This window comes from Leptonychotes weddellii, chromosome 12, assembly GCF_054177405.1.
Source record: "Leptonychotes weddellii isolate Sample4059 chromosome 12, ASM5417740v2, whole genome shotgun sequence".
NCBI lineage: Eukaryota > Metazoa > Chordata > Mammalia > Carnivora > Phocidae > Leptonychotes > Leptonychotes weddellii.
Genome location: NC_138380.1, coordinates 93,366,488 through 93,382,051, shown reverse-complemented (window position 1 = coordinate 93,382,051; position 15,564 = coordinate 93,366,488). Strand labels below are relative to the sequence as shown.

General features: G+C 63.1%; 2 protein-coding genes across 5 annotated transcripts; one reads left to right on the top strand and one right to left on the bottom strand.

The window, feature by feature from the left end:
* The first annotated feature begins 375 nt into the window (after nucleotides 1–375).
* On the top strand, nucleotides 376–12,416 carry DBNL (drebrin like). 4 transcript variants are annotated; one of them, XM_081800863.1, is made up of 13 exons: nucleotides 376–522; nucleotides 4,961–5,016; nucleotides 5,948–6,060; nucleotides 6,616–6,690; nucleotides 7,953–8,099; nucleotides 8,727–8,804; nucleotides 9,104–9,258; nucleotides 9,346–9,391; nucleotides 9,615–9,705; nucleotides 10,280–10,375; nucleotides 10,496–10,578; nucleotides 10,888–10,984; nucleotides 11,379–12,416. In XM_081800863.1, the coding sequence occupies exons 1-13, from the start codon at nucleotides 440–442 to the stop codon at nucleotides 11,516–11,518; spliced, it is 1,260 nt and encodes a 419-aa protein (XP_081656989.1). In that variant the 5' UTR covers nucleotides 376–439; the 3' UTR covers nucleotides 11,519–12,416. The 4 variants fall into 4 exon arrangements, with proteins under 4 accessions (XP_081656989.1, XP_081656991.1, XP_081656990.1 ...); XM_081800864.1 differs by lacking the exon at nucleotides 376–522 and adding an exon at nucleotides 2,908–3,144; XM_081800865.1 differs by lacking the exons at nucleotides 5,948–6,060; nucleotides 6,616–6,690 and having other exon boundaries at nucleotides 388–522.
* Nucleotides 12,417–13,147: 731 nt separating this feature from the next.
* On the bottom strand, nucleotides 13,148–15,564 carry PGAM2 (phosphoglycerate mutase 2). The gene is made up of 3 exons (XM_006751018.3): nucleotides 15,077–15,564; nucleotides 14,781–14,961; nucleotides 13,148–13,352 (listed from the first exon to the last, which is right to left on the bottom strand). The coding sequence occupies exons 1-3, from the start codon at nucleotides 15,488–15,490 to the stop codon at nucleotides 13,186–13,188; spliced, it is 762 nt and encodes a 253-aa protein (XP_006751081.1). The 5' UTR covers nucleotides 15,491–15,564; the 3' UTR covers nucleotides 13,148–13,185.

Below are 15,564 nucleotides of genomic sequence, written 5' to 3'. Positions count from 1 at the left end.
TCCCCGCGCCGCCCCGTCCTCCACGAACGGAGGGGGCAACGCAGGCGAGGCCGAGGAGGCTCGGCAGCAGCTCCAGGCGGGCTGGGGCTGCTGCGGCCCGCACGTAGCGTTCCTTTCGCTCGTGCACGCCTCAGTCACACATCAGGCGCATGTCGGAGGTCCACACAGAGGCTGTCACGAGCCCAAGATTCTCAGACCAGTGCGCTGACTGCGACAAGAGAGAAGAGAAACGCACGCAGCTACCAGGGACCCCGCGAACCGCGTACACCTCCACAGCCGCCGGCCGCGCCAGCCCGCCCTCCCCTCCGGCCCGCCCGCCCGCCCGCCCTCGCTTCCGCTTCCGGCCGCGGGGGCGGGGCTTCCGGCCGCGGGGGGCGGGGCCGGAAGCGGTGGCGAGGGCGGCGGCGGCGGCGGCGGCGAGGGGTCTGAGGGGTCGGTCATGGCTGCGAACCTGAGTCGGAACGGGCCGGCGCTGCAGGAAGCCTACGTGCGGGTGGTCGCCGAGAAGTCCCCGACTGACTGGTGGGCGCCGGGACGGGCAGGCCGGGGGGCGGGCCGGGGCGGGAGGGGGCTCCCGGGGGCTCCCCGCTCACCCTTCAGCTGCGCCGCGCGCGCCCCGAGAGCCGCTGTCCCCGTCGCCGTCCCCAGCCGTCCCGCCGAGCGTGAGGGGCCCGCGCCTCCCCGGCTCCGCCCCTCCGCCGGCCTCCATGTTGGATTGTGCGGCTGGCTGGGCTGGGTGGCTCCGCCAGGTGGCTCCGCCAGGTTCTCCTTCCCTGCCGGGCACTTCCTGCACCAAGGGGCTCCCCGCAGCCGTCCCTGACCGAGCGGAAGCCGTGCCCGGGGTCTTCCCAGCGCTGCGTTCAGGGAGGGGCCTCTGAGCGCCCCAGACCCCGCCTGGGAACGGGAGCCCTGCCCCACAGGCGGCGGAGCAGGAGGTCAGGTCGGGGGTTTGGGTCTCTGGGTTTCTGGGAATGTGGATTTCAGAGTCTCCCTCTCTCCAAGAATACCCCTCCCTATGGGAGACGAGTGACACAGCGATGCTGGCTGCCTATTTGGACAAAGACCCCGTCATCCCTCCACCTCCCCCTGACACCCTCCCCTAGGCCGTCAGTGTGTGGTTCTCTTCGTGCACTGGATGGGGCTTTCTGACTCTGGAAGCCAGGTCTGAAGTCTCTGGGATAGCCCTGGGCAGCCCACGCGCAGGCTCAGCCCTCTGCTTGCTACGCATGGTCACTCCCCGCTTGCTTCAGTTGTTCGCGCTGACCAGTTCTGAGCACTTCCAGTCCTAAGAAGTATGCTGAGTATGGTGAACTAAGGTGACCGGCTGTGAGGAGCCTCTTCCCGTGGCAGGGGCAGGCCCCGCTCCGGGTGACTGCTGCTGTGCCTGGCTGGTCTCCACGCGCTGGTGGTCGCTGCTCGCCGTGTTCCCTGCGGCCTTCGTGCCGTGTTCTGTTGTGCACTGAGGATGTGCACTGGGCCTTTTGGGGAAGAGCTTCAGAGCACCTGCTGCCTGGATGTGCAGACTCCTCTCGTGCCTGGGACACCGTTGACCCTGATGGGACTTGTTGCGGGGGAACCAAGCAGCTCCTCTGTTGGGAACACAGCTAGGTAGTTGGGAAGGGTGTCTGGTAACCAGTGGAATTTCCCTACCTTCTCTTTCTCGTAGTGCTTTAGGAGGTTCACTCACACTTCAGGCACTTATTTTTCTGGGAGTTTCTAGATGTCACCTCCCTACCCCACCTCCTCCTGTTCTCAGAGGGCCGTGACACCTCTTCTGTTACTCCAAATCCTGCCGACCGGACCGCCACGCTGAGCGCCCCGTTTCACATCCACCCGCGGCCACCTGCCTTTGAGCTGGCAGCATCTCTGCCCCTCTCCAGTCCTGCTCAGTTAGGGTGTTGCTATTTTGTGCGCCCTTGAGTATCTGGGGTAGCCCTTTCTGATGTACCTGCGCGACTCCTGGGCCCCCTGCCTTCCTTCGGGTCTCTTCGTTCTCAGGGACCACCACTGGTTTGGGGATCATGTCCCACAGCCCAGCTGGCAGCTCAGGCCTCCCGTGTTCCTAGCTTTTCCTCGGGCTTCTTCTCAGAGCTATCTGCGACCACCCTGGTCTGAAACTTACCCAGCCCAGCTTCCCTCTGTCCCTCGTGAGGGTGCTGAGCCTCGTTCCCCTCCCTGTGTCCGAGCCCACCCGTCTGGCAGCACTCCAGGTCACACCGCTCAGTGGCGTGACCCCCGGTTTCTGCTCTCGCTGTCACAGCCATTAAGCATCTCAACAGATAATGTGTGGCGGGTCCCCACTCCTTAGCTGAACAAGTATCTAGACCATGTTACTCCTGTGCTTACACTTCAGTGGCTTCCTGTTTCACATTAAAGCCCAGACATCTCACCTCTGCTGCAAGGCCCTGTGTGGCTGGCTCCGGACCCCCTCCCGCCACCCCTCCCGCTTACCACACTGGGGCCACACCTGCTTGCCACCACGGTGGCCTTCTTTCTCTTCCTCAAACTTGCGAGCTGCTTCCTCCTCAGAGCCCTTGCTCTTGCTGCTTCCCCATTCTAGGGCACCTTCCACATCGTCCCAGGGGGCTCCCCAAACTTCTCAGCTCGGACACTGCATTCTTGGAGAAGTCTTCCTCGACTCCTGGCTCCTTGTGTGACTTTCCCCAGACACGTGCCAGACACCTTCACTGGTTTTCCTGGCACCGTTCTCTGCACCAGAGGGCTGGGCCCTGTCTCTGTCCCCAGAACGGTCAGCAGTCAGCGCCCGGATGCACAGTGACCTGAGCAGGGTACAGAAGGTGTGGTAGAGGGTGCCAGCAAGAGGAGGTGGTCTCCGCTTTGGTGGGTCATGAAAGGTTTCCCAGGCAGAGTGGGTGGCGTCGGGCTGGGCCCTGAAGCCAGGTGGGGTGGGGAGCAAGTGTATCAGCTCTCCACCACGGGTCTTTGTCCCGGTTCCCAGATTGTTCTAGATTGAGGCACGTTTGTTTACCTCCAGCACCCACTTCACTACCTGACCGGACATTGGTGTGTGTCGCTGTGTTTCTTTTTTTGTTTCCCATTAGAAAGTAAGTTCCATGGTCAGGGCCTCTGGGGATTTATTGGAAGTTTCATGCCTGTGAGCAGCAAGGAGCAGCTTCTCAGTAGGTGTGTTTGGAAGAGATGAATGAGTTACAAGGCGCTCATGCGCCACACTCCATGAGCTGTGCCCAGGCCAGCACACCTCTCTTCCACGGTGATTTGAAAGAAGGATGGAAGTCCGTTGAAAGTGGGAATGAGCCTCTGAGCTGGGAACATTCACGAAGGTGGCTTAGGCTGGAGCCCTGGGTGGAGGGGAGTGGAGTTGGAGGGCAGGCGGCAGGCATGGAGCTTGGCTCTTACGAGCTGCCGGGTCCCTTCTTGGAAGCAATCTCTGCTCCCTGCTGCTTGTCTAGTGTCCCCGTCTTCTGCAGCCAGGGCTAGGTGGCTTTGAGATGTAAGGGCGGCTTTCCCCTGGGAGGAGGGCTGGCCAGGACCCTGGCCAGCCAGGGCTTGGTGGCTTCGAGATGTAAGGGCTTCATTCCCCCGGGAGGAGGGCTGGCCAGGACCCTGGCCACCAGAATCTGCACGTCCACCAACTCCCACGTCTTATCCCTGTTTGTCTGCATGTTCCTTTTAGTGTCTCTCCTCAGAGACCTGTCCCCCCGTGCCAACCAGACCCTCGGGGCCTGGGTCTCCTTTCTTCAGACTTTCTTAGGCTAGGCAGTTCTGCCCAGTGGCTTTAGCAAGGCTGTGGGGAAGCTGAGTGGAGGCTGATTTGGTTCCTTTCAGATTCGGGGTTTTTTGGGGGTTGGTTTTTTGTTTTCAGATTTTATTTTTAAGTGATCTCTACACCCAGTGTGGGGCTCGAACCCACAACCCCGAGATCAAGAGTTGCACGCTCCACCGAGTGAGCCAGCCAGGCATCCTGGTTCCTGTCCCACTCCTACCCCGCAGCCCCTAGCTGGCCCTCCTTGGCAGCCTGTGCTCAGAGCATGGGGGATGGCCCGCTAGTTCGGGTTCTGCCTTTGACTTGCTATCCGCTGGCTCAGCACCCCTACCCTAGCACTGCCCGGAGCTGAACTGCGGCAGAGTTGGTGTTGATGGTTGGGCTCCATGTGGACTGTGGATAAGCCATATCTTCCAGAATGTTCTCCATGCTTAACCTCTGTTCCGGTCAAGGGACTTCCCATGCCCCAGGTGTGATAAAATTTGCCGTATTTCCTCAACTCCTCTGGGGCTCCAGTTCACAAGCGTGAATCTTTCCCAGAGTTCTTAGGAATAATTAGTCTCACAGGAAAAGAAAGGGGCAGCCCAGGGTCACCTATAGAGAGTTATGGCTCCTCCAGAAAGAGAACTTTGCCTAACCAAGGAGTCTGTCCTGTGAGAAGCCTGACTTCATGCTGAGTCATGGCCTGTGTGGCTTCTGGGTTTTCCAGAAGAGTCCCAAGCCCAGAGAGACCTGCTCCACCAACTCCTCAGGCTTTCAGAAGACAGAGCCGACCTGCACGAGGGCGTTGGCGGCCTTCCCAGATGCCTAACGTGCACACTCGGCTTCCTGCTCCTCCTGGGGTGCTTTGGGTTCAGGAAGGTGCAGAAAATTGCCTTTATGAAACCTTCCAGCTCTGGGGCGCCTGGCGGGCTCAGTGAGTAGAGCATGCGACTCTTGATCTCAGGGTGGTGGGTTCCAGCCCCACGTTGGACGTGGAGCCTACTTAAAATCAAACAAACTTCACAGCTTAGTGTTCTCAAAGTAGACGGAGGCTCCCCTTCATAGGTTTGTCCCTCAGGAGAAGCCGCTGCGCGTAAGAACTGAGAAGGGCCCTGCAGAGCTCCTGCCTCGCGGGTCAGAGTGGGGCCCACGCTCCGCTCGTGGTTAGTGCGGGAGGGCAGCCGACCCCCAGAATGCAGGTCACAGAGCTAACATGTTTGTGTTTTGTTTCAGGGCTCTCTTTACCTATGAGGGTAACAGCAATGACATCCGTGTGGCCGGCACTGGGGGTGAGTACGACCCGGTGAGGCCGGGGGTTGGGGGGCATCAGGAGGCAGGTGTGGGGGAGGGGAGAGCGTTGCAGCCGTCACTGCTCCCTGGCGGCCGGCATCTCAGCCATCACAGCGAACGGAAGGTGTCCCTGCGTGACCCTCCCCACAGTCGCGTCAGAGTTGGGGAGCCACACACCGCCTTGTTACTCAGCGAACACTCAGCAGTGCCTTCTCCGCTTGCCATAGAGTGGTTCCGGCGGCCTGTTCTAGAAAGCCGCTCCCTCGTCTTTTTAGGAGGATCGCAGGTGGCCGTGGTGTCCTGCGCCCTGCGGTGCCTGAGGCACCACCCCCAGTGCCGCTCACAGGGCTCTGCTGTGAATGCCCGGAGTGGGGGCTCGGGCCTGCCCCTACACTCCTCGCAGCCTGGGAGGGTGTGGGGGTGCTGATAAGAAGCACAACCTCCGTGTCGGGACAGTGGCTGAGGAGGGCCTGCTCCCACGCCCCCGTCACTCCCCCGTCTTTACGGGGAGGGTCTGAGAGCTGAGCCCAAGCGTGGCTGCAGGACATTCCCACCTGTTCAGGGCCCTTTGTGGGGTCCAGGCAGGCTGTTGCGGACACGGTCCATTTGGAAGCCTGGTGCCTAATTTGTAGCAGAAATGGCATTTTTTATTTCCGGAACTCCCCGTGGATTTCATAGGAATGGTTTTTAAACTGGGGTGTGTAAACCATCACCTGAGGTCCTTGTCACAGATGCAAATCCTGGGGCTCCGCCCGCCCCCCAGCTCCTGTAAGTCCGCTTAATGGGAGCAGGACCAGAAGTCTGATTCTAATGCAGGCGGCCCTGACAACCCTGGTTCAGAGGCAGGTTGGGTTTCCCTTGCTGTGGGCGCTGTGCGGGGCCGGCCACAGGTGCCGGGCCCGCTGACCCCCCACCCCATGCCTGCTGCAGAGGGGGGCCTGGAGGAGATGGTGGAGGAGCTCAACAGCGGGAAGGTGATGTACGCCTTCTGCAGGGTAAAGGACCCCAACTCCGGCCTGCCCAAGTTTGTCCTCATCAACTGGGTACGTGGAACGGGGGGGCCCTGAGTTCTCATCTGGGTGTGACTCAGCCAAACTCCCTTTCCTTCTTTCCTTCTTTGCCTTCTGTGATTGGAGCGGAGGAGGATTTGCCTTCAGGGCGGCTCGGAGACGGTGAATGAACAGAAGAGTGGGAGAAGTCCTTGTGGCCCCAAGGACAGTGGGGGCCTTGCCAGCCCAGAATCCCACCCTCCTCCCCCCAAGCCCAGAATTGTTCCTACAAAATCGAGGATAGAGGACAGTCGCAGGACACCCTTGCTTTTGTCCCCTTCAGAGTGGTCCTGAGGGAGCAGAGGGCCTGGAGAAGGCTCAGAGAGCATGGGACCCCTGGGTAGGACTGGGAAGTTCCGAGCCCTCCCTTCTCCCCCCGCTCCCAGCGGAAGCTGGTGGTCATCCTGCCTCAAGAACCTCCTTGACTTGGAGGTGCGGGGCTCGCTTTATCCTCTGCTTTGGGGTCGCGGTTTTCCCTCTGCTGGGCCCCCAGGGAGGGCAGCGGCTTTGCGGGTGTTGGAGGGTCACACTGGGTGTGTTGTGTTGCAGACGGGCGAGGGTGTGAATGATGTGCGGAAGGGAGCGTGCGCCAACCACGTCAGCACCATGGCCAGCTTCCTGAAGGTGAGGCTGCCCCCTGAGGGCCTCCCAAGGTGCCTGGGTGTGGGTGAGCACGTCAGCACCATGGCCAGCTTCCTGAAGGTGAGGCTGCCCCCTGGGGGCCTCCCAAGGTGCCAGAATTGTTCCTACAAAACAAGCACCATGGCCAGCTTCCTGAAGGTGAGGCTGCCCCCTGAGGGCCTCCCAAGGTGCCTGGGTGTGGGTGAGCAGCAGTGGCAAAGATGGAAGTGTGCCCACACCCCGCTGCTCTCCCTGGACTCGAGGGCGTGACCAGAGACTGCTGCCCAGGAGGCCATGCTGCGGCCAGAGCCACCAGCAGGCTGGCCTCCGCAGGAGGAAGGATGGATGACTGTCCGTTTCGAGCCCAGGGAGGATCATCTGCAGCTAGTCCTGGGACAAGGCTAGGCCCGGGCTTCCGTTGGTTTTGTGAGGGTTTATTCGGCCGTGTTGTCAGGATCTGGAGGAGAGGGAGAGTTGCGTGTGCCCAGCCACCTCAGCGTGCCCGGTCCCTTACTCGTTCCTTTCCAGCCCACCTTTGCGTGTATTAACATCAGTCCTCAGAGTGGAACCTCGTTTAGGTCCAAAAGCATTTGCGGTTTGCTTGTCAGGTCACTTTGCGTGTCTTTGGTTACTGGCAAAGAGACTCGGGACTTTGATTTCTAGTGTGCCAACACTTCTGCAGATAAGCCTCAGTTTCTCCATGTGAGAGCTGAAAGAGGATCCCGAGCTCATTGGGTGTTAACTGACAGGTCACGGGTCTGACTTCTGAAGAAGAAATTGGTGGCTGGGGCACCTGGCTGGCTCAGTGGGAGGAGCACCGACTCTCGATCTCAGGGTTGTGAGTTCAAGCCCCGGGTTGGGTGTAGAGATACTTGAATAAATAAAACTTAAGAAATTTTAAAGGAAGAGGAAGAAGAAATCGGTAGCTTGCTTTTTGTAGAAAATATGTTTCCAGATCCTTTGTAAAGTTCGCTTTCATGAATCAGAAAGGGGCTCTCCGGTGCCTGGGCCTGCAGCAGGGGGTGTCCGGCACCTTGGAACAGGCCGTAGGCAGGGCCACGGAGCGCAGAGACCGCGTGCCCATGCTGGGACAGGTGCAGCGTGTTTGCCTCAAGGCGGTTTGTTGGCCTTGAGGAGAGTGTGCCTGGTTCCCAGCGGGGTGTCCTGACCTCAGCCCTGGGCAGCAGTTGTCCACATTGTGCACACTGAGGTGTGCATCCTGTCCTCTCCTGGAGTTGCAGCACCTAAGTGCTGTTCCGCCGCAGGGGGCCCACGTGACAATCAACGCACGGGCCGAGGAGGACGTGGAGCCCGAATGCATCATGCAGAAGGTGGCCAGAGCCTCGGGTGCCAACTATGCCTTCCACAAGGAGAGCAGCCGTTTCCAGGACACGGGCCCCCAGGCCCCAGTGGTGAGTGCTGCCTGGGCCCGAGGGTGGCAGGCCAGGAGCCAGCAGACAGGCTGGTTTCTCCCTCGTGGGGCTGGGCTCCTACCTGCCTGGCTCCCGGTCCCTGAGCCAGATCACGGTGCAGATGGTGACCCCGGACCAGACGGAAGCCGGAGCTGCCCCCTGGTGGGGCAGGCGCTAGTGGGCCTGAGGAGCAGCTCTCTACCCTGCCTGGGGGTTCCACTGGCCGTTCTGGAGCCTCTTACAGCCCAGGGACAGTCCAGTCACGAGGCCACGGCACCAGCGTGTCCTGCACAGTCCCGGATGGTGGGCTCCATGGAGGAACTTGAGGTGGTGGATGGGCAGGCCCCTCCCAGTCAGGGGCAGACACGAGACCCCCCAGTTATGGGGAGCCCAGTTCCCCGAGGCACGGCTGGGGTCTGTGGAGATTTCTCTGGGCACTGCCACAGTGGTCAGCTGTCTGAGGCCTGGTGCAGGGGCCTGGTGCAGCCAGACACCCCCTCGGCATTGCCCGGCGGTTTCCAGGGCCCTCGGGCTGTCTTGCTGCTTGCTGGGCGCTGTCCCCACGGTTTTTGCTGGTGTCCTGCGCTCCCGAGGGCGGCCCCGTAGCGGATCCTCTGTTCTCCGCAGGGCTCTGTGTACCAGAAGACCAACGCCATATCTGAGATCAAAAGGGTTGGCAAAGACAGCTTCTGGGCCAAAGCAGAGGTGAGTGCTGCCGGGCGCATCGAGCACAGCTGCCCCTCACAGAGATTGGGTGGGCCAGGTGCCACGGTGCCTTGCGTGCCGTTGCTCGGTTTTCCTCCCCATAAACTCACGGGGGTGCGTGTGTTCTCGTACGCGCCTGTGCTTGAGTGGAGGCCGAGCGGGGTCGGGCCGCAAGGCTGGTGGGCGGCCCCTCCCAGCCGCTGCACGGATGCCCGGGGAGCTCCGGGGCTTTAGGGCAGGCCCAGCTGGCCCGCCCTATGGGTGCTGAGTGGGGCAGGCGGGCCCGGCTGTCCCTGCAGAAGGAGGAGGAGAACCGCAGGCTGGAGGAGAAGCGGCGGGCGGAGGAGGAGCGGCAGCGGCTGGAGGAGGAGCGCCGGGAGCGGGAGCTGCAGGAGGCCGCCCGCCGCGAGCAGCGCTATCGGGAGGAGCCGGGCGGTGAGGCCGGACCCCAGAGGTGAGGCCCCAGAGTTAAGGTGGAGGGAGGGTGCCAAGTGGGCCGCGGCTGGGCTGCAGCTCCCTCCTCCCTCTGCCCTCCCGGCAGGAAGAGTGAGCAGCAGGAAGTACTTCCAAGGAGCAGAGAGGAGCAGGTGAGACTGGGGTGCTCCCCCCACCCCACCCCCCCGAGAGGGTCTGTTGCAGTAATACCGGGGGGGGTGTTCCTGCTGTGCCAGGGGGAGGGTCCTGCAGCCAGCTGGAGGTGGCAGGGGAGAGGACAGTGAAGGGCAGAAGTGGCTGGCGTGGGCCTCAGCCCGGTCCTGGACGAGGCCCATGAGCCCCTCCTCACTGCCGGGTCCACGCGCACCCCTCCAGGAGCCCATCAGCCAGACAGCACATCCGCGCGAGATTTTCAAGCAGAAGGAGAGGGCCGTGTCCACCACATCCATCTCTAGCCCCCAGCCGGGTGAGTCTTCCCGCTGGGTCTAGCCATGAGGCAGGGGCAGGCTGAGGGGGAGCCCGGGGTCCCAGTGTGGGGTCCCCAGAGGGAGCGACAGATGCGTCAGAAGGTGACAGAGGTGAGTGAGCAAGGAGAGCATGTGCATTTAAGAGTGGCTTCTGGGAGGGGAGCCTGGGCCGCAGGTGTCCCTTTCCTGCCCGTGGCCTCAGCCTGCAGAGACCTGGAAAAGAAGGGCCATGTGTGGCTTCAGAAGGGAGACCCTCCAGCCCGGCCCCATTAACCCGTGGTGCAGCTTGCACGTGGTGGCTGGGCCCCGGAGCCTCTGTCACTCAGCTCTCTGGCCCCCAAGGACGCCGGACAGCAGCACCGTCAGCTCTCCCACGCTGGGGGGCTGCTCGAAGCGTTCTATGTGTGATGTGTTTCTGCAGCGCCTGTGTCCCCCGTCCCCCTACCCCCTCCATCTGTGTGACAGCCCCTGTCCTGGGGCAGGTCCACCGTCCAGGCAGTGCAGGGTACAGAAACGGTAGACACGGCTCGTCTTCCCCTCGTCCAACGCTGGTGTGTTTACCTTTGTTTGCAGGCAAGCTGAGGAGCCCCTTCCTGCAGAAACAGCTCACCCAACCAGAGACCCAGCGCAGCACAGAGCCCACCCAGGCCTCCTCGAGGCCCAGGGCAGGCAAGGCGCTTGGCCACCCCGCGGGGGGGAGGCAGTGCTGGGGGTGGGAGAGCGGGAGGGAGAAGGAGGGTGTCCGCTCCCCTTACCGGGGCTCAGGGCGGGCTGCACCGTCCCGTGCAGATACCCGTGAGGAGCCAGTGGCCAGTGCTCCGCTGTGTCCAGCGCAGGCGGAAGAGGAGGCTGTGTACGAGGAGCCCCCGACGGTGGGTTCCCTGCGGTAGGGCGCGGCTGTGAAGGGGCCATGTGTCCAGAGACACCCTCCTCGTGCCAGTCGTGGGATGCCTGACTCCCGACGGCTCGCTGCATGTGGAGTCTCGTTTACCGTTGGAGCAGGCCCGTGGAATACGTGGTCTGGCACTCCTCTGCCCCGCGGGAGGCCCGGGGTGGGGGGACATCGAGGGGGCAGTGGCATGGCCGCAGCCCTTGCCCTCTGTGTGCTGTGCCCCTCCCCCCAAGCCTGGTGTGAGCCCATAACGAGGACCCCGGATTTCTGTTCTTCCCACGCGGGTCAGGTGCAGCAGCAGGATGCCGGCTCTGAGCCCGCGGACCACTACGCGGGGCTGAGCGGTAAAGGGCTCTGTGCCCGGGCCCTGTACGACTACCAGGCAGGTAATGTGCGGTTGCCCGGCCACTCAGGCTGCAGGGCCCCACGTCAGGAGGCGGGCTTCAGGGCTCCCTTGGTGGGGGGACGGAAGGGTGAGGGCACGATGGGGTGGACGCCCTGCACAGCCCAGGCCTCCCCGTGCACTCCGGGCAGCGTCTGTGGGCAGGAACCCCACTTGCCAGCGTTGTGCTAGAGCCCGAAAGTGTGACCAGAGGGGTGGGCGGACCAGCCCGCCGGGCCCCCGGTGGCCTGGATGGAGGCTCAGGGAGCAGGCTGCTGTGCGGAAGCGGGGGGCCCAGGGTCAGGTTGTGCTGGAAAGTGCGTCGGGGGCGGGGGGTGGGCGTTGGCTGCTGGAGTGGTGTCGGGAAAGGCCCCCAGCTCCAGTGCCGCCTCCCGCAGCTGACGACACGGAGATCTCCTTCGACCCCGAGAATCTCATCACGGGCATCGAGGTGATCGACGAGGGCTGGTGGCGTGGCTACGGGCCAGACGGCCACTTTGGCATGTTTCCTGCCAACTACGTGGAGCTCATTGAGTGAGGACCCTCCGCTGCTGGCTGCGCCGAGGCCGTCCTTCCCCTCCCCGCCCACACGTGCTTTCCTCACTGCCGGGGACGTGGCATCCGTGGTGCGAGAGCCCCACGGCACTCCTCCGGGAATGGGACCCCCCCAAAGAAGACAAGCCCTTGGGCTCCCTCAGACTGGGGTGCTCAGCCTGTCACCCTAGATGCAGCAATACCCCATGATTCCCAAACGTGCTCCGGCAACTGCCGGCCCTCCCAGCCAGCCTGGCCTTTGGCCCCCACAGGGGACATGGAGCCAAGCCCTGCTTGGCCGGCCCCTCCGTGGCCTCTGCCTGAGGAGGGTGGCGCTGCCCCGCCAGGCGGTCTGAGCCGCGGCCTTTGCCTTTTTTTCCCTTTCCTCTTGGCTCTAAAGGGTGGTGGCTCCAGCTGGTAGTGGTCCTCGGGAACAGTGACCTTGGCGTTCAGGACCAAAATCTGAGTGGGTCGTGACGGTTTGGGCAGCAGTAGGTCACCTTTCTGGATCCCGCCCTGTGCTCTCAGTTCCCTGTCCCTCTGCCTGGGCTGCGGACTGTGGGCAGTGGGCACGGGGATGACCGAGCCCCCGTCTGAGCGTATGATCAGCAAACCCGTGTCCTTCTGAGTGGAGCGCCCTGTTCCGCCGGCCCCAGTGTGTGCTCGCACCGGATTCTGGTTCTGGAAGAGGGGCCGGAGCGGCCGCTACCTGCTCTCTCACCCTGTTTATCCCGGCCCACCCGTGTCTGCTTTCAGAGAGAGAACTTGCCCTGTTGTGGCCTGAATGCCCCCGTGTGGAAACCGGCCCCTTCCCGGGGATGCGTGGGGTGTGTGTGCACACCCCCAGACCTCGGGCCGGCCGTGGGCCCTGGGAGAGGCATAAACGTAAAGATGTGACTCGAGTCGGCCTGTTGCATGTCCGCGTTCTGGGAGGGGCTGAGGGCCGCCCGCCCTGCCCGCGCAGGGTGTGCGTGCGTGTGTGGAGTGAGGTGCCTGGAGCCCACCCCGTGCCGGGACTTACGGTTCCTCTTGTGCTCTGGCAGGTGCCAGGTAGCAGCAGCCTGGCCTGGCGGCTGCACCAAGAAAACCACTGGCCCCGGGTGGTGGCAGATGGCCCCTCTTGTCCCCTAGGCTGCAAAGGCAGGCCTCACCAGCCCTGATTCTCTGCCCCCGAGCTGCGGAAGATCCAGGAGTCCCCTGTTGCAGGCTCTGAGGCCAGCGGTGGGCTTGTCCTCAGATGTGGGGACGCCCGGGGTGTGGGGCTCGGTACCACATCACCTTGCCCACCCTGGGGCTGCAGGGACGGCAGAGGACAGCCCATCTGAGGGAAGCGGCCATGAAGTGGTGTCCTCGCTGCAGTCCCTGCTCACTGGGGAGAGCTGGGTCACCCCAGGCACCCCGATTCTAGAGCGAGGTTACCAGGTGGTGGTTCGGTTCTTGGCGTCACCATAGGGGGCCTGTTAGAAGTTACCTGATAGCCCAGCTTGGGGACCAGACTCCTGCCCTTGGTTCCTGGGGCCCTCTCACCTAATGGGGGTGGGCAGCAGGGGCCGCATGCCCTGGGGCAGGGTTTGTGGAACCCCTAGCTCAAGGACTTGGAGCCGGGCATGCCGGGGCCACACTGGACTCGAGGTGGTAGGTGGAGGTGCTTTATTGCCAGAAGCCCACCCTTCACTTGGCCTTGCCCTGGGCGGCCACAGCCTCCATGGCCTTCCTCACGGTTTCCTCATCACCCAGGAACTGCATGGGCTTGGTGGGCTTCAGCGCCTGGTCCAGCTCGTACACGATGGGGATCCCCGTGGGCAGGTTCAGCTCCATGATGGCCTGGTCCGACATCCCTGGACCGGGGGAACAGGGTCCTTAGTCCCCTCGGCCAGTGCGCCAGGCAGCTTCCCGCCCTCACGTTCAGCAGGCCCTGTGACCTTTATGGGCCACAGAGCCGGGCCAGCCAGGCAGCAGCCCACCCACCCCCCCACAGCGAGCCCCCTGCACAGATGCCCCTGGAGAAGGTCAAGCCGGTAGTGAGAGACCGAGTGGCCTGCAGAAATAGCCGTGGCAAACCGGGACCTCGTGCCCCCAACCAGGAACCACTGGGACCTGGGGCCACGCCATTGGGTCTTTTCTGTTTGGTTTCTAGAGCGTTCTAAATTCTAGCCATCAGGAGCAGGGGTCCTCCTGACAATAGGGGGTGGAGGGACAGCGAGAAGGGCTTCCTGTGACCAGGGTGGAGGGGCGGCTCTGTGGGTGGAAAGGGCAAGGTTTCCCAGGGAAACCTGACCCTGCCGGCCTTCGCAGCCCCTGGCCTGGAATAGCAGCTCGACCTTTGCAGCTCCGACACCCCCCCCCCCAGCCAGTTCTCCAGGCAGTGGGAGACTAGTGACGCTGGCCTCCGTGCTTCTCTCCCAGATCCGGCCGCTGGAGGGGAGGGGCATGAGGTGGTCTTGGGGAGGGTGGACTGGGGCTGGGCAGGCCTCAGGGGCCCGCCTGTCTGTGTTCTGGCCAGCTACCCACTGACCCCCAGAGCGGGGGGTTTGGGGCTCCCCACCTACCGGCCTTCTTCCCCTTTCCACAGTCCCGAGAAGCTTGAAGGTCGTTCGGAGGCTCAGACTCCCGAGGATCTGTATGTCTAAGGGAGCCCGGTGGAGATGCACGCCCCGAGCTCCTTAGTGGGAACCCAGCTACAGGCCGGGGTCGAGGACTGCTCCACCCCAGCACCCTCTTAACTGGTCTTACCTTTTCCTTGCGTGGGTGTGAGCTGGGGTCCCCTGCCCTGGGCCTCATGAGCCCCCCCCGCCCAACCCCGGAGAGGGTGGTTGAGACCCAGCGAGTGGTGTGACTTGACCAGGGCCACACAGCAAATGGATCTGGAGCCAGACGGCCCTGCCTTGACCCCGGGCGGCCTTGGGCACGGCCTTCCCATCTTTCCCAGGTTTGTGGCCAGGAAGCCAGGCCAGCCCCAGGCCTCTGGACCCCGGGTCGGAGCAGCAGATGTTTCCACCCACAACCTCCAGAAGGAAGCTCGTATGTAATGTCCCAGTACATAAACAAGTGAAACAAAAATTTTACAAAGTGGGTTTTTTAAGTGGTTTCTCAGTCCTCCCAGTTCAGTTTGAACTCTGACCCTGAGTGTTCATGTGTGCAGAGCTGTCTGGGCAGGGGCCTTGTAGCTGAGATGAGCATTTGGGGGTCAACCGGTTCAAGGGCATGTGCCCCGTCCATCCCCCCAACCTGCCTCCGCCCACACCCCCTGCAAGGATGGGCCTCACCTTCCAGGTGCTTGACGATGCCCCGCAGGCTGTTCCCGTGGGCCGCGATGAGCACTCTCTTGCCAGCCTTGATCTGGGGGGCGATCTCCTCGTCCCAGAAGGGCAGGGCCCGGGCGATGGTGTCCTTGAGGCTCTCGCAGGTGGGCAGCTCCCCGGGCTTCAGGCCCGCGTACCGCCGCTCCTGGAGGCGTCCACACTGCTGTTGCCTCCCCAGGAAGTCAGCCCCCACCCCCCGCCCAGGCTGCCATCCCCAAGGCCCTGCCCCTAGACCCTCCCCTGATGCCCCAACAGCCCACCTTGCTGATGGAGTTGTTGTAGGGGTGCTTCTCATCCATGGGGGGCGGCGGGATGTCGAAGGAGCGCCTCCAGATCTTCACCTGCTCCTCCCCGTGCTTGGCGGCCGTCTCGGCCTTGTTCAGGCCCGTGAGGCCGCCGTAGTGCCTCTCGTTGAGACGCCAGCTGCGCACCACGGGCAGCCACATCTGGTCCGTGCCATCCAGGATGGTCCAGAGGGTGCGGATGGCTCGCTTCAGCACCGACGTGTAGCAGATGTCGAAGTCCATCTTGGCATCCCTGATGGCCTGAGCGCCCCTCTTGGCCTCCTGGGCCCCCTTCTCGCTCAGCTCTGCGTCGAACCAGCCACAGAAGCGGTTCTCCTGGTTCCAGGTGCTCTCGCCATGCCGGACCATCACGAGGCGGTGGGTGGACATGGTGGTGCTGGGGACCACGGCGGGCTGCGGATGGGGACCGCGGCGGGCTGCGGACGGGGACAGCGGCCTCCCAG

What these genes read in the sequence shown, in the direction of transcription:
- DBNL (XM_081800863.1), top strand. Translation starts at nt 440, where the DNA reads ATGGCTGCGAACCTGAGTCGGAACGGGCCGGCGCTGCAGGAAGCCTAC. An exon ending in CGGGCCCCCAGGCCCCAGTG is followed by an intron (nt 8,100 to 8,726) that starts GTGAGTGCTGCC and finishes TGTTCTCCGCAG; the next exon opens with GGCTCTGTGTACCAGAAGAC. An exon ending in CAAGGAGCAGAGAGGAGCAG is followed by an intron (nt 9,392 to 9,614) that starts GTGAGACTGGGG and finishes GCACCCCTCCAG; the next exon opens with GAGCCCATCAGCCAGACAGC.
- PGAM2 (XM_006751018.3), bottom strand. Translation starts at nt 15,490, where the DNA reads ATGTCCACCCACCGCCTCGTGATGGTCCGGCATGGCGAGAGCACCTGG. An exon ending in ACAACAACTCCATCAGCAAG is followed by an intron (nt 14,962 to 15,076) that starts GTGGGCTGTTGG and finishes GGACGCCTCCAG; the next exon opens with GAGCGGCGGTACGCGGGCCT. An exon ending in CATCGTCAAGCACCTGGAAG is followed by an intron (nt 13,353 to 14,780) that starts GTGAGGCCCATC and finishes CCCCCGGTCCAG; the next exon opens with GGATGTCGGACCAGGCCATC.